This window comes from Equus caballus, chromosome 7, assembly GCF_041296265.1.
Source record: "Equus caballus isolate H_3958 breed thoroughbred chromosome 7, TB-T2T, whole genome shotgun sequence".
Classification (NCBI taxonomy): Eukaryota; Metazoa; Chordata; class Mammalia; order Perissodactyla; family Equidae; genus Equus; species Equus caballus.
In genome coordinates this window covers 22,878,942-22,904,381 of record NC_091690.1, presented here as the reverse complement: position 1 = coordinate 22,904,381, position 25,440 = coordinate 22,878,942, and the positions used below count along the sequence as shown (strand labels likewise).

General features: G+C 49.9%; 1 protein-coding gene across 2 annotated transcripts; it reads right to left on the bottom strand.

Moving 5' to 3' along the window:
• Window positions 1-565: 565 nt before the first annotated feature.
• On the bottom strand, window positions 566-24,837 carry HTR3A (5-hydroxytryptamine receptor 3A). Of its 2 annotated transcripts, XM_070272005.1 has the most exons (11): window positions 24,703-24,837; window positions 15,019-15,209; window positions 13,379-13,646; window positions 10,933-11,099; window positions 9,789-9,833; window positions 7,738-7,847; window positions 6,091-6,260; window positions 3,817-3,977; window positions 3,252-3,462; window positions 2,926-3,147; window positions 566-1,410 (listed from the first exon to the last, which is right to left on the bottom strand). In XM_070272005.1, the coding sequence occupies exons 3-11, from the start codon at window positions 13,443-13,445 to the stop codon at window positions 1,112-1,114; spliced, it is 1,452 nt and encodes a 483-aa protein (XP_070128106.1). In that variant the 5' UTR covers window positions 13,446-13,646; window positions 15,019-15,209; window positions 24,703-24,837; the 3' UTR covers window positions 566-1,111.
• Window positions 24,838-25,440: the final 603 nt, after the last annotated feature.

The window sequence follows — 25,440 nt, the reverse complement described above, 5'->3', positions numbered from 1 at the left end:
GACTGGGAGAGGGGGCCAGGATATGAGAAGTTAGATCAAAGGCCATGTCCCCAATTCTGTCTGCCTCATGGTCCTCCTTCTGGTGCACGTGCCAGTGGCTGGCTGCCAAGAGTTCCCAAAGGGGATAGATAAAAAGCCTTGGCTTTCCCTGTCTTCCAAACACCAAACCGGCTGGTGCTGGCCATGGTGCTGATGTTCCTGTCTCCTTAGCTGGATCCTCTTGCAGGGAGAGAGCTTGCTCCCAGCTTCGCGGAGAGACCAGGAGCCCAGAATGATAACAGGACTGCAAGGACACTTCCAGCATCTTCCTAGAGGTCACAGAACTGAGCTTCCCCCTCCCTACCTCTCCACTGCTAAGCTTTCATGGTCCTGACCCTCGCACCTTAAATTCCACCTCCTCTTGTTTCTTCTTCCTAATAGCCACTATCTGATCACCTCCCAATTCCCTGAGGCAGGGAGCATTGAACAACTGAAATCACAGATAATTCCCCAATCTCATTTCCACCAGTAACTTTAAACCTCTTCTTCTACCCACCCAGCTGCTGACAAACAGTCAAGAAGAGAGTTTAGAGCTTCACCGTATTTTATTTCCCCTGCCCACCCCCACCCCCACCATCTGATGGAGCAATTCAGGGAAGTGGCCACAGGTGAGGTGAAGAAGGTGCCCTTAAGGTCGGATAAACCTGACGCAGAGTTATCGGGCCTGTGCAGCAGCGTTGTTTGCCTTCAATCTAAAAACAAGGCTGAGGGAGATGAGCAGAATTCCAAAGTGCCTTATTCAGGGAAGTGCCAATAGGGAAATTGAAACCTGATACATAAATAGAGTTGAAGTTAGGAGATGCATGGGTTTCTTCTGATCTAAGACAGCATGTTTTAAAGCCATGATGAGCAGGTGGGGGAGGGAGGGAGGATGTAAGGATCTTGAACACCAAGGTTTTTGGGGAAGGGTTAAGCCCCCGGTTCAGGATTGCTGAGATGAACTAGCAATGGAACCAGAGATGGAACCGTTTATGTGTTTCGAGAACGTCCCTGGCATCCCCTGGGCCCTGAAATTCCCCCATCCCCATCCTAACCAGCGCCATTCGCCCCGCCCATGCTGGGCTGTAGCCACTCAGGAATACCGCCAGATGGACCAGAGCGTGACCAGGGTGACGCTGTAGGCCAGCATCGCCAGTAGGTAGATGCGGAAGAGCAGCCTGTCCAGCACGGAGCCCACATGCAGCCAGTCCCGGGCCACCTCTCGGCTCTCATCTCGCTTCTCCAGGAAGTGCCGGATGGAGGCCAGCTCCTGCAGCAGCCCACGCGCAGCCAGGGAGGCCTCCCGCGGCGGTGGCGGAGGGCTGCCTCTGCCCCTTGGGGTCTTCTCACAGTCCTGGGGTCCTCCCAAATGGCTGCAGTGGTTTCCCACCTCTGGAAGAAGGGCAGAACATTTGCAAGGGAGGGAGGCTCAGCCAAGTGGCTGAATGCTGTCCCTTATGTTTCCGTGGTCTGCAGAAATTTTTATTAGGCACAATTTCAGACATAAAGAGTATAGAGAATAACTTACGTATTTGCATACCCACCTGCCAACTTAAGCAAATAAAGGGAGCCAATACAGTTGAAGATTCCTGTATACCCATCCTTAGTCACATCCTCTGTCCCCTCCCCAGGTCACCAAGATCATGAATTTGGTGTTTATCCTTCCCATGTATTTTTTTTTAACCCATGGGCTTTCCCCAACAATTTGATATCCACTATTTCATTTGAGTCTCACAATAGCCCCCACAAGAAAGGTAGAGTGGGAGTGATTACTCTCTGTACTTTTTATATGAAGGTGCTAAAGCTCAGAGAGGTTAAGTGACTACCCTGTAGTCCCACAGCTGGCGCATCGTTTAATAGTGAGGCCACCTGGGCCTAGGTATCTGGACTTTGAATCCACTGCTCTCTCTGCTGTGTCACAATGCCTTACTGCCCTCCTCTCCATGACTCCAGGTCCTGTACCAGAAAATACACCTGCAGATGTGGCTGCCTTGACCAGGTGAGCAGTGAAATTAGGCTTGAGGCTGGTGTACTAGCTCAGGAGCTCATGATGGGAAGGTCTTAGATTAACCAAACATCTCCTATAGAAGGCCTGGCCTTAGCCAGAGGGAGGACAGAAAGCAGTGGAGTGGGATGAAAGGGTTAAAATGCTAGTTTAGAGGCAGGTGGGCCTGGCTGGATGCAAATCACAGTTTCCCACTTCCTGGCTCTGTGACTTAGGGCAGGATCTCTGGCCTCTCTAGGCCTGTGTCCTCCATTTCGAAACTGAGAATGAGCATCCTATTGGGTCGCTGTGAGGACTACCTGTGAGAAGGCACAGAAAGTGCTTTGCAGGAGCCTGCCCAAAGCACTCAAGAAACCAACCAACGCCCCCCCGACCCCAACCAACGTGGCCGCAACAGCTCCCCAGGGGTGTAAGCTCCACACTGAGGGTCCCTCTGTACCCCTGTCTCTCTGCCTCATAAGTGTTTGAAGTCTAAGGGCCGGGGTCTTTGAGCTCATTAGAAAGAGAGTTTTAGAAATCCTGGCTGCAGTATTTAAGCAGGCGAAGCAAAGAGTCCAGTAACTGCCCGAGGGGCATCCATTTGACCCACTTTTGGGTCCATCTCAGAGAGAGGCCACTCTCAGCTCAGAGGTCTCAGCTCCTGACATGCTCAGCCTCTGGGACTCCTACCTCTTCTCCATCCACACCCGGGCTGATGAGAGGATGTGAACGTGAAGAAACAGTCCAATCGGTGCCTTTGGCTGAAGTCTGCCCCCTCCCAACGAGGCCAGGCATGGAACACTGTGTGCAGGACAGCACCCAATTCCCGGGCATGGCACGCCCTTCAGAGACCCTCCACCACATCCCTGCTTCCAGGCCAGAAGGGGCCCCTTCGTGTGGGACTCTGCCTTTCCCTCTCTCACCTGAGCAGTCATGAGTCTTAGTGGCTTGGGAGGTGGTGGTGGGCCTTTGAGAGGTTAACTGCTCCCCTAGGCAAAGGAGCAAGGTGACTCTCTCCAGAACCAGGTGCTGCAGCCAGGCTGGCACGGGCTGCTGCAGGTCTTGCTTGTGTACCAGCCGCACGATCAAGATGGTCTCAGCCAAGCTTATCACCAGCAGAGCCATGCACACGATGAAGTAGACACCTGCGCACCCCAGGGAAGGAGGGGGGGACACACAGAGGAAGTGGGAAGGGGCGGTCCCTTCGTTCCTCAGCCACACTGAGCTCTTCCCCAGGAGTGGGCCTTACCAATGAGGGGAGTGCCGATGGCGGTGGCCGGCAGAGTGTCGGACACAATGATCAGGAAGACTGAGTAGCCCAGGAGGAGTGTGATCTTGAAGGAGACCCTCTCGCCACTGTCCGGGGGCAGGTAGAAGCCCACGATGTCCATGACCATGAGGAAGATACTGGGCAACAGCAGGCTGACCGCATAGAACAGGGGCCGCCGACGGATGACCACCTGAGACCAGGAGAGGAGCTCACAGGGAGCCTGCGGCAGACAGGTTCTGCACCCAGGAGCCACCACCCCATCCCAGACCCCCTGCTTCATGGAGCTTTTAGCCTGGATCACTCAGAGAAGGAAATGGACAGAGCCTACATTCTGTCTCTGGATCCAGGCTTGTGCCTGTTCCGCGTAAGCAAGGGACAATTCAGCTGGGTTTCCCCATCTATTCTGTTGAAGCTCCAAGGGGTGAGTGTGACCCTGGAGTTGGGAAAAGGGCTCTTCCTCACAGGCCTCCTTAAGTCTCCCCAGAAGCGAGGACCTGGTAGTTCTGTCCGTCATGTACCCACACCCACTCCCCGTTCCACTCACGTAGAACTTCATTTCTGCATAATAGTTGCTGCTTTCGAGACTGAACTTCTGAAACTGAGGCAGCACCTCCAGGAGCTCCCACTCGCCCTGGTTCATGAAGACGCTCTTGTCGAACTTCACTTTTTCTGGTAAGCGCAGCAGGGTGATGTTGATATCCTGGACTGAGAGAGGAGAGATCAAGCCAGCCCTGGAGTCTAGTGCCAGGGGTGTGCCAGACTCCGTGATGGGGGCCATGGAGTGGGCTGCGCCCACATGACTTAGCTCATCTCAGCTCTCGGTCTTCAGCCTCGGTTTCCTCAGCTATAAAGTGAGGTAATAGTGTACTCTGTCCCTATCGGTACAATGGGCTGTGGTGAGCGAAATGAAGTCTTGGATGGAAACATGGCAAAATGCAGAGAACCAGACAAACCATTTATTAGAAAGCCCTCTCTCTCTTTCTCTTACACACACAGACACACATACCCCCCTTACAAACATCTTTCTAGAGTTCCCTGCTAGAATTACCCACTTAGGAAATGAACAAAAGTCAACATTCTACACCTTTGCCTTCATAGAGACACCTGTCTTTAAAGATGAATTAGGAAAATCAGCAAAATCCTCACTTACAACATAGCAGTTTTACTTTCTGTGTCTATGCTAGAGAGACAGATATACACACGCGCCAGGAGGACAGGGGTCTGCAGGTACCGTGAAATATTAGGAAAGATCTAAATGTCCACCCATTGGGAAAAGGCTTAATGAAGTTTTATTAAGCCAAACGATGAGCTCTTCTCCAGCAGTCAGAATTCATGAGGAAGATCTAAATATGCACTAACTAGGAATGTCCAAGATTGGTTGTTGACTAAAAAGAGCCAAAAAGCAGTAGCATAAATGATACATTTGTGTAAATAAAAACCTATAAAATAATTTCCACGTGTTTTCCATAGATGTGTGTGTGTATATGCAAAGGACAGAAGGCTCTGGAAGAACACGCTATATGAAGTGTATGATAAAAGCTATTAAGTCTTGGTGTGGGGAGTTGTTGATGAACAGTTGGGGATTGGGGGTAGAAGTCAAAGGTCAAAGATTATTTGTAATTCTGATTCTTGTTCAAGGAAGTTATGTATTACCTTTGTCATGAACAGTTAATACAATAAAATCAGAATAGAAATGGAGGATGCCTTTTTGCGGGCGGGTGATGCTCACTTCACTGGACCTTCATGAGCAGCCAGCATTCATCCGCTCAATAAAAGTTTGCCGAGCACCTTCCCTTGAGCCAGACACTGCACTGGCGATCTGATGGTGGGCCAGAAATCATATTCCTACCTCTCTAAGTTTATGTCTGGAAGAGAAGCAGACATTGAATAAGTACTTACCAGTGCAATAGAATGAGGAGAAGAACAGGATGACATGAAATTGAGCAACGAGGATGCCTAGTCTGGGGGATGAGAAGAGTTCTCCATGAGGAACTGATGCTGATGCTGTGATTAGAAGGTGAGTGGAGGAGTCGGCCGAGCTAGGTGTGGCTGGGGCAGGAGTAGCGTGGGAAAGGAAGTGGGGCAGCGCGAGGGGGAGGGGGCAAGGTGGCCTAGGAGAGGAGGCAGCATGTGATAAAAGGAAAGATAAAGGGGCTTTGGGGCCTGGGAAGGAAGGCAACTGGGCTGGAGCAGAGCCCAGGGGAGCATGCACGAGATGAGGCTGGACTGGCAGGGCCGTGGGCAGGGCCACAGTTTGCAGGGCCCTCCCTATCTGCCAGGTGAAGGACTTGGATTCTGTCTCAGGAGTGCTGGGAAGCCATTGAGGGTTTAAGCAGAGAGTGACGTGATCAGATTTGCATTTTACTAAGATCTCCCTGGTTGCTGTGAGGATCATGACTTGGAGGAGGACGAGAATGACTGAGGGGGACCAGTCGGGAGGCTCCTGCAGAAATCCGGGCAGGAGACGAGGATAGCTGGCCGCAGAGGGGAGGGCACATCGGTAGAGAAGAGAGGCAGGTGGGTCTGAGAGACACTTACGGCCAGACCCTGTCTGTGATATAGGAAAGAACTGGTCCTACTGAGCGTCTCTCTGTCAGTTCATACTGTCTCATTCAATCCTTATGACAATTGAGGGAGGTGACAAGGGCAACAATATTAGTCCCATTTGGAGGATGAGGAAACAGGCTCAGCGGCATTAAGAAAATAAGTGATAAGAAAGTTGAATAAGGGAGAATGCATCCTGGTGTCCGAGGTCACTCAGGTGTCCGAGGGACCCCTCAATCTGTGCCCCCTACCCTCCCAAAGCTCATATACTCACTGGTGTGCAGCCAGCTGGTGAAGGTCAGGGAGCAGTTCTGTACATCGAAGGGGAAGTTGTAGATGTCAAGGCTGCAGGCGGTCACCACCTGGAGGGGCTTGTAGTTCTGGACCTCACCGCAATGCCGGACATACACGTACGGGATATTTGGAGACTTCCCCACATCCACACTGGCCAGGAAAGAGGGATCAGCTTGGAGGCTCAAGAAGCAGGTCAAACCCTGGGAGTCTGAAGGTCTCTGAGCAACTCGGCAGGGAGAGAAATTCAGGGAGGGGCTAGGCACCAGGATAACCTGCACCGTTTCATCTGGCCTCAGCTTTTCCAACCTTCTTGTCTATCTTAGACTTCCTTACCCGCCATTGTCAAGGCTGCTTTCCAAGCAGTAGAGGGCATTTCTCCTCAATTCCCCTGGTAACCTAACCACAAAAGGCAGGCAAGGACTCCGTGTACCCCAAATCCACTGGCTGTAAGGAGCTTGCCCAGCTGTCCCTACACTGCCGCCCACCCAGGCTGGGCAGAGCTCAGCTCCCAGGATTATTGGCCCAGTGGCAATGGGCAGGCTTGGCGGAAGAGCAGAACCTTGGGTTCCATCCTGACTCAGGCTTCTCTTTGCTCCCCACCCCTAGAAGTCCTGTGAAATGGGAATAATCATCTGTGGAGGAAAAGGAACTAGAGAAATCATTGAGAAGAACTGGGTCAAGCTAGGAAAGTCCGGCAAGACCTCGTCCCACGCTCTCAGCAGATCCCAGACCCCTAGACTCTCTCTAGTGACCACTGTGGCTTGGAGTGGCCATAGCCCGGGGTCCTGAGCCTGCAGCCTTCTGTGGAATCAGGCTGAGAGATGAGAAGTCAAGACTAAGGCTACTTCACTGTTTAACTGGAGATCCAGCCAGAAATGGAAATTTCCCCAAATTCCTCCATCCCGAGCTATGCAGGGCGTGGGGCTCTAGGTCAATTTCCTCCCCATAAACAACAGCATCCTCTGGAGTCAGGCAATGCAGTGGGTACTGGGCAGAGGGCGACCGGCCCCAGGCCACCTTCTCCTTCCATCTTTCTCCCAGCCATCCTGCCCACCCTGGCATGCAAAAGCCCAGGCAGTGAGCCTGAAGGGACCTGAAGGATGGGGAGAAGGTATGTTGGCTGGGGCCAAATAAGACAGGGTCTGGCTGCTGAGAGTAAAGGCTGGGGGGACACACTTCATATTGAGGGTGTAATTTGTGGCCAGTCAGGCACATGTGTGACTTGAGAGGTGTGAGTGTCTCTCAGCACCAAATCTCCACTGTGACCAGGAGCAGTGGCCACTGCTGGGCCTTCATTCCTTTCAGTAACAGTCCTGTCCCCCTTAAAAGGCAGCTGTCCTTTTTGGCTGTTATAACAGGGTGAATTCATTCCCTGGCTTCCTCTCCCCAGAAAAGGGGCCTTGAAAAAGTACAGACCTTCAACATCAGGCATAGAAAAGAGGAGTTTTAAAAAAGAAAAAGGGAGGGGGGAGCAAAGGGGAATTTGGGCCCAAGCCAACTTTGCAGACAGTTCTGCAAAGAGAGGGTGGGACCTCTCAAATGCAAGAGCAATGACCCTGTCTCCCTGCCCCCTGCCTTCCCAGCCCCTCAGCCACCTGGCAGCCCAGCCTCTGAGGACAGTACTCACAACTCGTTGATGAGAATGTCCGGGACCCAGATGCTGTCCGTGGGGATGGACAACTGGGTGATGTTGTCAAAGTCCTCAGGGTTCCACTGGAGAAACTCATCAGTCCAGTACTAGAGGAGGAGCAGGAAGGGTCACAGGCAGCCCCTCTATCTCGGGGGGGGTTGTTGGCAACTCAGGCTGACTCCACTGCTCAGTGCCCAGGCAACAGGCGGGCATTTTCTTGGGGGAATCTAGGTGGCACCCAGATTGCTCAGCAATACCTGACAGTACCCCCGCCTCTGTACTCACATACTCCTACATGCAATATGACGCAGACAGGTGCAGCCTCTCCGGGGGAAAGCATTCATTGGGGGATTTCTAATGTTTTGAATCCCCTATCTACCAACTGAGGCATCTTAGCAAATAGCTTCTTGAGTCTTGGTCTGCACATACGTAGGCGGGGATAATGACACGTACCTCACCAGGGTAGAGACACTTATTGTTAAATTTTGACCAATGCACTCTCCACTGTGCTGCCAGAATGACTGATCTAAAATGTAAATTTGCTCATGTCACTCGCTTGCTGAACATTCTTCAGTGGCGCCCCCTTGTACTCCGGATAAAGTTAAACCTCCTGGCCGACAAAGGTCTCCACCTCCCTCTCTAGCCTCATTTTTTTGTTGTCATGCGAAAAAAAGAATTAGAATTCTCCAGCCACATGGAACGAAACAGTCCACATCATGCCCTTCTTCCTCTCCCACACTACAATCCCCATCTTCCTTACCAAGGAATGCCTCATCCTTCCAGACTTAACCAAGGCCTCTGTCTGTTCCTTTCCCCAGGAAGCTTCTGTGACTCCCATCCCCAGGCTGGGTTTTTATGTGCCTCTTCTCTGCTCCCACGGTTGGCATGTCGTCCTTGCTGCCTTGAGTGGCTGTCTTGCTGCATTTAATTGTTTATTCAGGTGTCTGTGGCCTCTGCCAGTCTGTGAGCTCCTTGTAGGCAGGGCCTGGGTCTAGTTTGTGTTTCTAATTCTGGTTCTTTAGCACAGTGGCTGGTACATAGTAGATTGGCATCCCCTCACTGCGGGGAGCAGACAAGTGACCCCAGAGGTCCAAAGATGGGACCAGGCCAGATGTCCCAGGAAAGGAGCTCCAGGCTACTTGTTCCTTGGCTCCCCTCCCTTGAGGCGGGGTATGCTCCGTATTAAGGGACACTCTAAGGAAGGAAGGGAGTGGTGTGTCAGGGATCAGCATTCTGGCTTCTTCCTTCACCCCACTCCCTGTCCTGTGAGCTGAGGGTGGTGGTGGAGTGTGCCCAGGAGGAGCGGGGAGGGACTTTACAGAGACTCATATATTCCAGGCATGTCCCCAGAGCATCTCTCAGGTTTGACGTCTATGCACTGTCCCCATCCTCCTGCTCCCCTCTCCTCAGCCACTTTGGTTTCCCCTTCTGCTCTGATGTCTTCCCCACAGCCTCAGGGGCTGCCAGAGCGTGACCAGCCTGTGGACAGCAGCCCCCACTGTGTGCTGCCCTCCCCTACCAGCCCAGACCAGAAGTGCTGCCAAGGCCTCAGAGCTTCCACATTCAGTGCCTGACCAACGCCCATTAGAAGCTGGAAGAGTGGGGAAATGGCCAAGGATGTGAGGGCTAAGCGGGTGGGGTCGTCCTGTTTCAAATGCCCAATTTGGTTTTGTCCAACCTGGCTTAACAGAAGGAAGAACTTTCTAGCAATTAGAGCTGTTTAAAAGTGAAGTGGCTGCCTTCGGAGCTCCCCGTCACTGGAGGCGTTTGATCAATAGAAGTTGAACAAGATTCTGGGAGAAACCTCAGAAACCAGAGGGGTTTGGAGGATTTCCCTTCCACGGACCCCAGGCTTCCTTCCATTCCCAGTCCTGAGCTTAGAGGAGTCCCCGCGCCCGGAACTCATGAGTATGCCTCTGGAGCCCTCCCCTCCCCTTCCCTCTCCACAGCCTCTGAGGTTCCTGACTCCCCTGAGATGGAGAAACCCTTCCCAGAAGCGTAAGTCCCCGTCCCAGGATGTGGGGTGGGCAAGGGGCTGGTCTGCTCACCTGTCGGTACCAGATGTAGGTGGTCAGCACCTGATTCTTCTCATCCTATGAAAGGAAAGGGAGCTCAGCGAAGGTGGCCCTGGGGCTGGGGGTCCCCGTGCACATGCCAACCCTAAAAGGAGCTGCTGCTTTGTGTCCCTGTTCCCTCGGGAAGCGGAGTGAAGGAAAAGGGTGGGGAGAGGGCCAGCCAGGAAAAGTGGTCTCTTACCAGGACTCACTTAGAAAGAAATACAGTGATTTCTTTCTTAAATTCCTATGTGTGTATGTGTGTGTGTGTATAATTATATGTACTTTCTATTACCTTCTGTTATGTTATGCATATTATATACGTCTATTATGTTATGTATATTTTAAATATATAATATACCTAATAAAATAGGAGATAATAGAAAGTTTATATAACAATATCATATGTATCTTTCTATTTTTCTATATTGTATATACATCTGTACATCTATTTCTATCTCCTGCCCTAGTATGAAGTCAAGAGGTACAAAACGACATAGAGTGAGAAATTCATCACTCTCCCTCGCTCCCATCCAATCCCCACTTTCCCTTCCTGAAATAGCCACGCTGACCACAGTAGCGACTGCAAAGTCTTTTCCCATGCACCCTGCCCCAACACAGTGCCCTGCATCTCTGCAATTATCTTCTTGTTTGTCTCTGCACAGTGTCTGACCTCCTCTGCTGGGCATTGCAGCCCCCTGCCACAGTAATTGATGAAGGAATTGATTAATTAATTGATTTATGATTAATTCTTCCACCATTTAGTAATACCAGCCGTGTCCCAGGACCTGTGTAAGACACCAAGGGCATGGAGGTGACTAGGACAGTCTGAACCCTCACACAGCTTACATAGGGAGATGGTTACCACGATACAGTGTGTGAAGAAACTCCTGTAATGAAGGACCTGCTGGCTGCAGGGATGCAGGAGAGGCAGCCACACAGATGACCCTAGTTTTCTGGTGTGGGTGTCTATGTGGATGGTGGGTGCTGTAGTCTGCCCTGAGCCATGGTGCCAGACTACAGGTACTGTGGGTACTTGAATGCCCACTGTGCTGCCCAGGGGGTGACTTGGTCTCACATGGTCTCCCACCCCAAAAGGCCCACCTCTGAGCCCAGCAGATTGGGGCTGAGCTCTCACCACGCTGAGGATGGCATAGACGATGACATCAATGGATACGGTGGTTGGCTTCCTCCAGTCCCGCACGGGTCGCACGCCCTTCTCGTAGTTGGCCAGGAGGTAATCTGACAGCCTCAGCAAAGCGGGCCTGGAGGTGTTATGGGTGTGGGGCACCCCCCTGAGCCTGGCTGGGAAAGAAAACAGTTCAAAGTGGATGTTAGAACCTGAATCTCTCAGCTCTCTTGCCCTGGTTTGAAAGCTGTTAAAAGGAAAGTGTCCCCGCCCTTCCCACTCAGGAAATTCCCAGATACTCCCGCAGACTGAAATTCTCATCACTAGAGCATTTTGTCTGCAGAGATTCCTGCCAGAAGTCAAAGGCATTGTCTCAGAAGGGTAACCTCTGCACTCATTTACGCGAGAGAGGGAGCTGGGTTGTAAAAGCAGGTGACACAGGATGGGTGGGGTCTAATGTCGGCCAAGGACTGAGAAGGGTCGAGAGTCGGGAGCTGCCCAGAAGAGGTGGGCCTGTGGGGCCCCGAATGAGGGGCTCTGGGGAGCCAACAGGAACCTGCCCTGCATGTGGGATACTGGAAGGTGAGAGAAATGCAAGAAAATGGGGCCCCAAGTGTGCAATTTCTAAGCCAATAGTCTGTATGAGGGTTTGCCTCAGCCAAGGTCAGATCTCAGCACCTGCACGGCTCCTCATTGTCTCCTTGACCCTGGCCGGCACCTGACGAAGAAAGAGGGTGGGAATCCAGGGAAAAGGGACACTGCCTCTGCCTCCTGCAAAATCCACCCGGAGAAGGTCCCCTGCCACCCCTCCCCCTCCACGTGCGCACAGAGTCCTGGGGGAGGCTTTGCCAGGTCTCCTTCCTAGGGTTGCTCTGTGGACACATTTGATGGGGTTAGGGAGAGGGTTAGGGGGGAGGTGTGGAGAAAGTGAGGAGAAACCAAATTGTTCCCAAAGCAGGAGGACTACAAGGACAAATAGTGACAAGAAAACCCAACTCCTAGGCTTTAGCTCCATTCTATGGGGATGTCATGGTCACCTCAGTTATCCCTCTGGGAAATAGCAGGAGCATTTCCTGAAAGGTGCCAAGAAATATGAAGACAAAAGGCCTGTAGGGGGAAGGGGGAGCACCCTAGGGGACAGGGGAACAGGTGCAGGGATGTGAGGGGACGGGCAGGGAGAGACCAGGGTCTTTCTCAGGAGCCAGCAGGCCTGGCTTCCTCTAAGCAACACTCCCTCCTGGCTCATCTTGTCCATCACGTGTGCAGCCTGTTGGTCCTCCAGACTCTCCTTCCTGCCCCTCACTGCGTAGCCCTGATAAACTTTCAGCTTCCCTCAGGACAGAGAAAAGCAGAGAGGGAAGACAGGAGACCATTTACTGAGTGTCTCCTCTGGAATAATATCAGTTGACATACTACTCACTTCTGTCCTCTGAGAGGTGAGTACTGTGCCCTGCAGGTGGAGGAACTGAGATTCAAACCCAGATCCCTGTCTGTCTTCATGACACCAGCAACGGCCCAGATCCTGTTGTCTGGGACTCTGACCGGTTTGGAGGGAACCAGACTGGGCCTTGTGGGCTTTAGAGCAAAGAGCCATTGCTGGGAGGGACAGAGCTTCTCCTCAGCCAAGCCTGGGGGTCTTCTCCCCAGGCCACAGTCATAATGGGCAGCCTGGGCCTGCCTGTCCCCCTGCGTTTCTCCAATGACAGCTCACAGGGAAGAAAACCACTATGCCTGTGAGCCCTTCATGTGTGTCCAGCCCCTGCATTACATCCTAACTGCACGCCAGCCCCAGCTTCAACCAGCTCTGGATGGAGAGAAAACCTTCCCAAACCGAGAATGAATATTGTCTGCAGCCAAAGGAAATGGATCCTTTTGGGACTAAAACGCTCTATATCCACACGAGGCAGGAAAGGCTGGGTGGAGGGAATGCAGAGTGAAGTTTGGTGTTATTGGAGTTAGTCCCGGGAGGGAACTTTAGCAAATGAAGGCTCTGAGAGCCCATGCAACGGGACCACTACAGTTCTGGTCTCCACTCTGCTCTAATGAGCTGTGTGTCTTTGTGTGAATTACTCCCCCACTCTGGACCACAGCGTTCCCATTTATAACAAGAAGCGGTGGACCAAATGAGCTTGAAAGTCCCTTGCAGCTGCTATTCGATAGTTTAGGGGCAAAGAGGAGGGAAGCCCCTCTCCTGTACCCGTCTAGCATTTCTGATACAGCAGGCTGCTGCTCTGCTCCTCTGCTCTCCCCAGGCACCCAGCGTCCCCAGTTTTCTAGCTGGACCACAGTGCCTTAAAGTTCTCTCGTGCTCCTCTGTGGGAGACCCCTGACTTTCCTGCAGCAGCACCCACTCCATAAATCCCCCTTCCCTCAACCCTTGGAGGAATCAGGTGTCTCCTACCCCACCTCTGAGATGGCCCGCCAAGTCCTGCGTGTTTTCGCATCGTCCCCTTACCTTCTCCCTGTGCCAGGAGCATGGGCAGAAGTAAGGCGAGCAGCGCCCGTGGCACCCACAGCAGCATGGTGAGCTTCCCGCGGTGTGGGGGTGCCTCAGAGCCACCTTCAGAGTGAGTCCCTCGGAGAACCAGCCTGCTTGCACTCTGCCAGCCTCACGTCCCAGCCAGCTGCATCTCCCCAGTGCTCCCAGCAACTTCTGAGGCCGCAGTGTCACACTGCCTGGGCCACCAGGGCTGGGAAACCGCCAAGTTTTCCTGCACTCAGTCCTTCAGACAGATCAGGTTTCAGGGTGGGAGGGATGGGAGGGGACCAGTGAGATGGGAGCCCGCCCAGCTGATGTCATGCAGCAGGAGCTCAGTCCACCCGTTCATCCAGGTGGCCTGGCTAAGTTCTCCAAGGAGTAGCTTGGGGACAGGGGGCTGCAGGAGCCCCGGGAGCAAGGGTGCAGCCTGCCTGCTGGGAGGTGCTCCAGGCTGCTGGCTTTATTTCTGTCCCATGACAAATAAGTTTCAGCTGCACTGGGCTGGGGCAGGTGGGGTGAGGTAGGAGGGGCAGGAGGGCCACTCCCTCACTCCCCAGGGTGACACAGTGCCTCTAGCTAGTGACTGTGCATCTCTGCAGACAGAGGAAGGGGACCTGGGGGCACCACATGTCTGCCCTTGTGTCATCATCTAGATAGACACAGTTAAATATTTAAGTAGTTATATATACATAATTTTATACTCTGTCTATATATTTATGTATTTTAAATATCCATGATAAATGCATGTTATAAAAATATAATAGTAATACATGCTCACTGTAGAAAAATATGAAGAAAAATTAAAATCATCCATAGGCTTACTGCCCAGAGACAGACACTGTTAATATTTTGGGGTATATTCTTCTATCATTTTCTTCTGTAATATGTATACAATGAAGTTAATATGCCATACATATGATTTTGTATCCAGAGTCTTTGTTTGCTTAATATCATTTCATGAGCATGCTCAACATTTTCCTATTAAATGTTGTTTTCCTTAAGTCAGACAAAGAAAGACAAATACTGTATGATTTCACTCATATGTGGAAGATAAACAACACATAGATAAGGAGAACAACTTGGTGGTTACAGGGGGAAAAGCGTTGGGAGAGGGTGAGAGGGGAAAAGGGGCACATGTGTATGGTGGTGGATAAAAACTAGACTATTGGTGGTGAACACGATGCAGTCTATACAGAAACTGAAATATAATAATGTACACCTGAAATTACACAATTTAGAAGCCAATATGACCTCAATAAAATAATAAAAAAAAAAATTTTCTTAAAAGAGGAGTTTCTGTTTTTGTTGTAAGTCACATAGGCAAGTATCTATCCCTCAGATGCCCAATCGTGTGCCACCAAAATTCCCTGAGAAAAGAATTGCTGTGAATTTCTGTTGGAGGGAATCCCGGCCCCACCTCCCTGTGTAGGTAGACGTGGGCGTTTCTACCTCGAGAGTTAAAGGCAAGAGGCATCTGTATCAAATCATAGCAAGCTTCAACAACAGAACATTTTCTTTCTTTTTAATCCCTTTCCAGCTGCATTTAAATGTGGAATAAGCTGAGAACACTGTAGGAAGGAGGAATTTTCTGAATTGTAGTAAAAAAAAAAAATCACCTCAGTCAGGGGTGAGCCCTTTGGGTTGTGTCTGGATTTTCCTCTCATTCGTGTGCATGATGAAATCTGCATATGGCGTCCATGGCTCCTGATGGAGCCCCTTCGTAGGCCCTTGGGCAGAGTTGGCCCTGAAATGTTCAGTCAAGCTTGAGGAGGTCGGGATACCCTTTTCTCAAGTCACGTGCTTCCTCCTGCGTAATCCAGAAAGACAAGGAAAATCATCTCCAAGAATTGCTTTTGGAGGAATGGAGACGAGGACAAGTGGTAGAATAGGAGAAAATAGGCAGCCCCAAACTTCTAGGGAATTTAAAGAGCCACACCCCCCAGAATGAATGTACTCAGACTCCAGCCTTGACAGCAGGACAAGGCAAGGCAGGAAGAGCTAGGCTGCCCTCGGGCCTCCAGGCTGAGGTCTTGAAGGGGCTCAGACTCACAAGGAGCACTTGAGGACTCCTAAATGCATTCTCGAGTCCAACATCTGGAGTGATAAAGATTCCTGGGCTCGTGCTCCCCTCCATTTATGGCCATTACCACTTAGAAATTGGCTGCAATTTTCTAGAAGGATTCTCCTCTTGTTTATGTCCATTATGAAATCTGCATAGAGCATTATACCTTTCATTGATGGGGTCCCTCCTTATGGCCATGGCCAGGATTTGCCTTAGCAGTCACAAGTGAGCAAACTCACTTTATAGCTCCATTATAGCTGTTTCATCATTAGAAACAAACAGGCACTGGGCCAGCTCTGGTGGCCTAATGGTTAAGTTCACATGCTCCGCTTTTGCAGCTGGAGTTTGGTCCCCAGTGTGGACCTACATTGCTGGGTTAGTGGCCATGCCATGCTGGTGGCCCACATACTAAAAAATAGAGGAAGATTGGCATGGATGTTAGCTAAGGCTGAATCCTCCTCAGCAAAACAAAACAAAACAAAACAGACACTTAAGTGCTCCATCACAGAACCCTAACCACTGCCCCCAAATGCCCCATTTGTACTCCTTGGGGCTCCCTGTGTCCATCCACGAGGCCCTCCCCATCTCTTGCTCCAAGCCGAGCTGGGTACCTGGGGCCCATTCCTTCCACTGAGCTGAGCCACCTGGACACAGAGAGCCAGGAGGAAGCACCAGGCATTGAACTTGTTCTGAAAGGGGCAGAGTCAAATCAGGAGGGAAAGGGGCAAGAAGAAGATGAAAAGAAACGGAAGCTAAAACTACAGAAAAGGTGAGGGAGGGTGGGGTGGGAGAGTGGGGGTTGTGGAGGAGAAGAAGGGAGAGAAGCAAAAAATAAAAGGAAGAAAAGAAGGAAAAATTGGTAAGAAACTAAGAAGGGAGAGGAAGATCGGAGTAAAAGACAAGAAGAGGAGCGGAGTGGAGAGGAAAAGAGAAGGAAGAAAAGAAGAGGAGGAGGAAGGATGAGGCAAGGCGGCAGGAGGAGGCTGAGCTATGAAGCCAGGATGGCCTGAATGCGGCTGACCCCTCCCCACCTGGGACTCTGGAAAGTGGGCTCTCCACACTGTGGAGTGGAGTGCCAGCCACCGGTGTGTGCCGCAACCCACCTAGGGGGCAGTGAGAAAGCCTGGAGACCCTGTGCCGTAGTCCCTAGGCCTTCATTTCTGGGAGCTCCTGGAATCCTCTGGGACTGCCCAATTGTGTTAGGGAGGGAAGAGGATGTCTTCGGCACAGTGTGTGCCTCAGGGAATTAGCCTCTTAGGTAACAGGATTAGAGCGAGCCGGGCAGGCCCAGCCTTGGCTGGAGATGTATTGCCTGTGCGCCTCTCTGATGGAGCAGCAATCAAGTTTCCCCTGAAGAAATTTCCTATTAATGGATTTGATGGCACAAGAGAGGAGGGGGCGGAGTTGGGGCCTTGGCCAGTGGCGGGGTGTAAATTGCCTCCGATGAAACTGTGGAGTCACTTTTGCCCCTTTTAAACGAGATAAGAATTAGTGCGAGGCCTTGATGAACTCTCCTTGGCCGGTGGGGATGAGGGAAAAGTGGAGGCCTGGCTAATTTGATTCCTGAGCTCGGCCTTCAGACGGCCAGGCTCCTCCCAGGGAGTGGAGGCAGACACGCAGATGGCAGCGGTCCAGCGTGAGTAATGAAAAGCTCTGAGACTGCAGGACCTGCAGGCCTGGGCCTTCCCTCCGTGCCAGCTGCTCCCAGCACCTCAGGGAGGAGGACTGTACTGCACAGGGACCTGGAGCTTTCCACCCATCCGGGATCCTGTCCCACAGGGTCATACCCCTTATCACCTTTGTTGCTTTCATTTTCCAGGTTAAAACACAAGAGCCCAGAGAGACTCCATGACTTGCCTCCATTCCCACAGTTAGTTACGGAGGGAGCTGAGATCCTCTAGACTCCTGGCTCCAGCCCTTCCATTACAGCTGTGTTTCTCACCTTCTCCAGTAAATTTTTACTGGTCTGTAAAACTTTTACCACCCAAGAGCCTGACCTTTTAAAACCTATAAACTTAACAAAAAGTTCTGCAACCTGTAGTAACCCTAGGCCCCACTAGGGGCCCACCTACTAGGGAAGGGTTGAGGGAGGCTTATGGTTTGTTATCATGGTGCTACATGGGGGACAGAGCTTCATCCTCCGCCATCACCTGGGGGAGAGGGATCCACGAAGCCCCACTGGTTAGACACCCGAGCTTAGCACTTGCTCATGGAGTCCCTACAAGACCCACCTCTTTCTGCTCTGGGGATGGCATAGGGAGGACAGACAGGGGCAGCCTTTCCTCCACCCAGTTCCAGGGACCTGACATGGCCTGGCAGGAAGGTTAAAACATTTAGGGGTCATCTACCCAGGGAGAGGGTGGAAGCCATCAGGATGCGAAGATGCCTGACTCAGTTTTCCTAGTTCTCCTGCCCAAAGAGGCAGCAGCGGCCTTTACAGGGAGGACAGAGGAGGAGTGGCATCCCCAACAGACATAGGAGGATCTCTTCCCTCCTCGTCTTTCTTTCTTTGATGTCCCATCATGTTCCATCACGATCTTTTCTTTATCAAGGCCCTGGACCTTGGAATGGCGCAGTTTGCCACCACTCCGCTGACAGTACCTACCATTTGTCCAGCAAACTATGTGCCAGGCACTGTGCCCAGCTCTTTAGCTTATTCAACCCTTATTTCTTAGGAAGAAGATATTATTATTCCCATATTGCAGGTGAGGATATTGAAGCACAGAGAAGTTAAGTAACCTGTGCAGAATTACATAGCTGGTAAGTGGAAGGTATGGTACTAGGTCTTACAGACACAAAAGCCTGAGTTCTTAACCACCTGGTGATGCGGAGTCCCAGAGCATTCTCTTGGACTTAGACCCAGGCTGATTGGACTCTGGCTGCAGTCCCGGGAATGGATGGGGGTCCCCACTCCCACCTTGATTGCTCTTGTTGAAAGGGCAGGCTCTTTTGGCTGGCCCTACATAAGCCCACTAATTAAAGATATTTTTATTAAAGAGTGTCATAAGAATATGCAGTAAGTTAATGGACCGTTAAGTTTACTATTTTCTCTATGAAGAGGGTTCAGAAATACTGCTGTCCACCATCCTGGTCTCAGCAAAGCCAGTTTCTGCAAATGTTAGGGATCAGGCCTCACAATAAACATGGAACTGACAACCTCTGCAGCCCCTCCTCATAGTATGGAAGTGATGCTAGAGTTTTTGGAGTGTAATATTATTCTGTAGAGTCTGGGTACATGGGGCGGGGCTTCCTCAGAAAGATGTGGTTATTTCCCATCTCCTGTTACCTGGGGAAGAGGCCCTTTTCTTGCCCTCTAACCAGACAGGATCCAGATCCTGAAGTAAGTGGCACAGTGGGGCTTTTTCTCTCAATATTGACCCCAAAAGGTCAAGAGGACCCAGAGTTTGGTCTTAGGAGTTGGGTGCTTACATTGCCATCTTCCACGTGCAGATAGGCAAGGAGTAGGAATGACGAAACCCAAGCAAGCGGCCTGTGAAGCTGTGCTGTGCCTTTGCGACTCTATGAAGCTATTTTGGGACACTAGGAAGGATTCAGCACGTCTAGGGGAGCTGAGCACCCTGTGCCGGGCAAGACAGACTGTTCTGGTCCTTTCATACCCCTTTGCTTATTTCCCTGTCTCTTCCCTTGATATATATTCCTGTGGGAATTCCCAACCTTCATCCTTCGCACCAAGGGGAGGAGATGGGGGCCGGTGGCCTTTGTTCCTGAGTAGGCCAGTATGGTGACAGCAGCAAGGGTCTGAGAGAGAGAGAAGCACCCAAGCAAAGTGAAGCCCTAGGGACTGAGATGGGGTGCTTGGTCCCACTGCGCCGTCTGCCTGGAGATGTTCCTGCGGCTAAACTTTGGAGATTTGAGGACTTGTTTTCCTAAGGGAGGTGGTGATCCTTCACACAAGCCATAGGAAATCAGGAGTATGAGAGGGAGCAGAGCAGGCAGGGGCCTGTCCTTCCTTCTAACCCTTCCCCTCCTTTGTGGCGCAGGAGGATGGAGATGTCACTGCAGTCGTTACAGGTATCCAAGATGGTGATGTTCCAACCTCTTGAGTATGTCCCTTTCCTGTAAGACGACACTTTCTGCCTACCTCTTTCCCCAAACCTCCATCAAATTTGCACTCTTTCATCTCCGTGAGATGGAAGCTTTTCTTCTGTGCCCCAAACAACAGAGCCAACTCCAGGGTGGTCTCCAGGGCAGAAGGTCACCCTGGAAAGTGCATCTGGGATTAGCGAGCTGGTAGCAAAGGCAAGGCCTTAATGGGGTTGGGGGTGGGTCATTAGCCCATCTGGTCACCCCGAAGCCGGACCTGCAGACAGAAGGTGGTTTGGCTTAAATTTCTTTTTAACTCAAGAGAATTGCTAAATTCCAGGGAGGAAGGGACCAAAGAGGTCATCTTATTCCTGGTGAGTGCCCATTAGTCTATCTGGCCACCCCACAACTGGACCTGGGGAGAGAAGATGGTTTGGCTTAAATTTCTCTCTTACTTGAATTCTGATTTCTAGAAAGGAAGGGACTGGAGAGCCCTTTTTAGCCATCCTCTTGCTTCCGGGAAGATTAGTGTCTTAATATATTGTTATTAGTATTTTCTGAGAAATTTTCAAAGAAAGAAACCTCACAAGCTCCTTTGGGATTCCAAAACAAAGTTTCTCCTAATATCTAACTTTAATTGCTCTTGGTACAATTTAAATCATTTCCTTTCATCCTGTAGAAATGAGTCCCGTCTCCCATCCATCCGCTCCACTGTCTTTGAGAGGCGGTGAGAACACAGTGGTCATTTCTGGGCTCTTCCAGAGAGAAGAAAGCAGAGGCCGAGAATAATAACATCGACCAACCTTTGTAGCGCACCGCGCAGTTTACAATATGTGTTCATGCATATTCTCGCTTTCACTCTGAAACTCACTAGGGCACGCTGAGGTAGGCGACATCCCCATCTTATGGATGAAGAGCTACGACTCTGAGACATTTGGTGACTTTCCCAAGGTCACTCAGCTTATAGGTGTCCAAGCCTGGTTTAGAACCCTAAGCCAAGCTAGGGCAGCATTCACGAAGATCTGACTCTGTCTTCTACCTTTTCTACTGGGGTAAGAAGCAAAAAGGAACACAACAAACCATAACGGTTGCTGCCTCTGGGGGATGTGGATCTGGGGGAATAGGGCAGAGAGGGAGACTTATTTTCTCTATTTATCCTCTTACGCTTTTAAATTTTGTGCGATGTAAATATATTACCTAGTCAAAAAATTTAAATGAGTTTTTAAGAAGAATCAACGGGAAGAATGGAATACAAACCAGGTCCAGTCCTAGTTCCATCATAAACTCCGTGTCACCTTGGGCAAACCAACTGAACTGTCTAAGCTTCGGTCTCATCATGTAAAACATGCGAATAAAGGAGTAATTGGCCTGCCCACTAGATTGATCTATCTACCAAATTCACAGGACTTCTTTTGAGAATACTGTAGTTGAACACTTATTAATCTGGGATGGAGAAGGCAACATCAGCATCACCTGGTTCAAATTATGCCTGTCCCCTCACCTAGATATTCTGACATCTGCTCCCTCTTTCCTACCACACACACGATTATGAAAATAACAATTCATGGTGTTAGGAAAATAGCACGGACTCTGGAGTCAGACTTGGATTGAGCTCAAATCTCAGCTCCTCAGATAAGTAGTTACATGATCCTGGTCAAGATACCTATAGTGTTTAACCTCGGTTTTCTCATGTCTAAATTGGACATAACCATACTCATCCACATAGTTCACTGTGAGGATTAAATGAGATGCTGGGTGAAAATCACATGGCACAGGGTAGGACATAGGATGTACTCAAAATCTGATCATTTCCTTCCCATTACAAATAAAAGGGATCAATAGAGTGAATAAATAAGTGAGGTAATGGGTTGTGAACACTCTAAAAGAGTTAAATACCGCAACACAACCTGCAAGGGGTTGTTCCTGAGCAGCCTGTCACAGTGGCCTGAGGGTGAAGCCTGGGAATAGGGGAGGGGAGACCTGGAAAACAACAGTGTGTCTGTGACCCAAGTGGACATCACCTTCCTCAAATGTCACCTTCTCAGTGAGACCTCCTCTGACCACCCTATCTAAAAGTACGCTCCGCCACTGCTCTTTGTGTTCCTTCTCCACAGTGTTTGTCACCACCTAACATACTATGTGGTCTTCATTTGTCTTGTTTATTATCTGTTCCCCCTTCTAGAATGTAAGCCCCACAAAGGCAGGGATTGCTCCCCGCTCAGGTTTGCTGAGGTATAATTGACAAATAAAATTGAGTATATTTAAAGTATACAGTCTGATGATTTGATATATGTATACATCATGAAATGATGACCACAATCAAATTAATTAACATATCCATCACCTCCCATGGTTATCTTTTTTTGTGTGTAAGAATGCTTAAGATCTAATCCCTTAGCAAATTTCAGGTATACATACACTTTTATTAACTATAATCACTAGGCTGTATATTAGATCCTCAGAACTTATTCATCTTATAACCGGCAGTTTGTACCCTTTGACCAACATCTCCCCATTTCCTCTACCCCTGGCCCCTGGCAACCACCTAGCAACTACCCTCTTGGGTTTGACTTTTTTTTTCTTTCACTCTCTGGCTTATTTCACCTAACAGAATACCCTCCAGGTTCATCACTTTGCCAATAGCAGGATTTCCTCTTTTTATGGCTGAACAATAAATATTCCACTGTATATATAATCTTATTTTCTGTATCCATTCACCCATCGATGGACACTTAGGTTGTTTCCATATCTTGGCTATTGTGAATAATGCTGCAGCGAACATGTGAGTGTATATATCTCTTTGAGATCCTGATTTCATTTCCCTTGGATATATACCCAGAAGTGTGATTGCTGGATCATATGGTAGTTCTATTTTTAATTTTTTGAGGAAGATCCATATTGTTTTCCACAGTGGCTGCACCAATTTACATTCCCACCAACAGTGCACAAGGGTTCCCTTTCTCCACGTCCTTGCAGCATTTGTTGTCTTTTCTCTTTTTGATAATAGATATCCTAAGAAGCGTGAGATTATATCTCATTGTGGTTTTGATTTGCTTTTCGTTTCATTACTGATACTGAGCATTTTTGTGTGTGTACTTGTTGGCCGTTTGAAGATCTTCTTTAGAAAAATGTCTCTTCAGGTCCTTTTCTCATTTTTTAATCAGATTATTATTAATTTTTTGCTATTGAGTTGTGTGTGTTCCTTATATATTTTATATATTAACCTCTTATCAGATATATGGTTTGCAAATATTTTCTAGCATTCTGTAGGTTGCCTTTTCATTTTGTTGATGGTCCCCTTTGCTGTGAAGCTTTTTAGTTTGGTGTAGTCCCACTTGTTTATTTTTGCTTTTGTTGCTTGGACTTTTGGTGTGAGATTCAAAAAACCATTGCTTAAGACCAATGTCAAGGGGGTTTTTTCCCTACGTTTTCTCCTGGGACATTTATGGTTTCAGGGTCTTACATTTAAATCCTTAATCCAGTTTGAGTTATTTTTGTGAATGGTGTAAGATAGGGATCCAGTTTCATCCATTTGCATATGGATACTCAGTTTTCCCAACACCACTGATTGAAGATACCATACTTTAGAAGAGGGGATTTCTATGTGTTTTGTTGATTAATGAATTCTCAGAAACTAGAAGAGTGCTGGTCACAAGTAGATGCTCAATAAATATTTGTTGGGTGAATGAATGGTATTAGCAGAAGAAAATAGTATTAGGGAAGAAAAGTGGAGATATCTAGTACTTGTGCTCTGGAGCTCTCCTCACTTCCTTGGGGGTAGGGGGTCTGTCAACTAAGGTAGGAAGGATGCCACCAGCCCAGGAGCCGGGATCCTTGGCTGCCTCCTCTGGTTCCGGGGAGGTACCAAACAGACTGCCATGGTCCCACTGCTGCCACAACTCTGGTCTGCTGCTCTCTTGGACGGTGACACAATGAGACTCAGGTGACCACTGGGCGGCCTGTGCAGTAACGTGTTTCCTGGAATGGGGAACATTTGGGCCCCCTGAGCTGCCATTACCCAGAGAAAGGAAATAGCCTGTAGTCCTGTGTGAGTAGATAGAGTGGTGGGACAATGGGGAGAGGGCAGGCATGGAAGAAGTACCAGCCTCATTCCTAACAAGGGGGAGGCAGTGAGGCCTCACAGGAGGCCTCAGCTGAGGAGCATTCTTCCCTCCACCTGGTGCAGAGGCAGGATCCACTGAGGCGGTCACATGGCCCTCCTGCTCCAGGGACCACTGTCTCATTCATCTTGGCATTTATGGGAGAACAATCTGTCTCTCAGACTAGAGCAAGGCCCTTGACCAATCCCAGCAGCCACAACCTGCCTTTGTATCAATGTCCTCCAGAGTGAGAGGTATCTAGAGATGTCTTGGGCCTTAACCCTTGGGTGTTAACCTGGTCTAGTCTCCAGCTGGCACCCAAATCTCTATGACATCCCCAGTAAATGATCTTTCAGCTTTTGCTCACAGAACTCCAATGATGAGGAGAACTTTCATGACAGCCCATCTCACTTTTGCAGAAATCTTTCCCTCAGATCTGTTTCTCTAAAACATCCAGTGCTCTCCTTTGGGACTATTCAGAAGGCAAATTCCTTGTTGATATCAAAGTCCTTCCATCATCATTCCTTCTCAACTGTAGCCCCAAGCCCCTCAGTTCTTTCAGCACAGAGTATTAGAGCAGGAAGGACCCCACGCAGGGAGGCAGAGGCTGTGCATGACTCACCTTAGAGTCTGCAAGGCTGTGCCATGGGCCTGGGGCATCATAGACACTTATTGGCGTCTGTTGAATGAATGGATGAGGGAAAGAATCTGGTGCACAGTTCTCGATTTATAGGTGAGGAGAGTGAATTTCAACAAGGATAAGTGACCTCAGCAAGGTCATGCAATTCCTCACTCCAGAACTAGCTCCCAGTTCAGAGGATTTTCCAGAGTCCCATACCAGAGGGTTCAGAGACCTGTTTTTGCTTTGTGTTCTCTTTTCTTTTCCGTTTGGCCTGGTTTGCTCCACAGAGGCCCTTGTAGCCCATCTGGCCCCTGTTCCCACTCTGTCCTCACCTGCTGTGACCCTCCCATTGTTCTGTCCACTCCGCCTTAGAACCTTTGCTCAGCTCCTCCCTCTGCCCAGAGTTCTCTCCCCGAGATGTCCACTCGGCTAATCCCCCCTCCTCTCCTTTAAGTCATTGCCTGCATCTCGCCTGCTCTATGAGGCCTACCGTGGCCACTCGATGCGATATCTTCATCCATCCTGCCCAGCACACCTGATCCCTCTTACCCCGCCCTGCTTCTTCTTTTTTCCACAGCCCCATCAGGTCCTTACACTCTGCATGACTGACATGTGTTGATTCTCTGTTCTCTGTCTCCGCTGATAGAATGCGAGCTCTGTGAGGGCAGGGAGCTTTGGGGGCTTTGTCTACTGATGTATCCCAAGTACCTAGACAATGCCTGATACCTACTAGGGGCTCAAGAAATATTTGTTGACTGAATCTCCTACTTGGAGAACCAGCAGGGCCCCAGGTCTGAGTGGCCTCCTGAATCACCTGAAATAGGACTCATATTTGTTAACAGATGGGTTGGTTGATGACATGACATGTCTTTGCTGCTCTGTAGCCCTGTGTATGGAGCACTGGCTACACAGCTGAAGGAAGAGGTGTGTACACAGGCTTTCCTATGGTCCCACAGAGGTCCCACCCATGGTCATGGCCGAGAAGTTCCCCTACCCCAGCTCCCAGGGGACGATCTGTGGAGTGTGACTGAGTTCATGGTTGCTCCTTTTACTTTCCAACCCATCTCAGATGTCCCATGTGGTCGGCTGAATAATGGCCCCAAAGACACTCAGGTCCCGATCCCTGGAACCTGTGAATCTTACCTTATGTGGCAAAAGGGAGTTTCAGGTGTGATTACATTAAGGATCTTGAGATGGGGAGATTATCCTG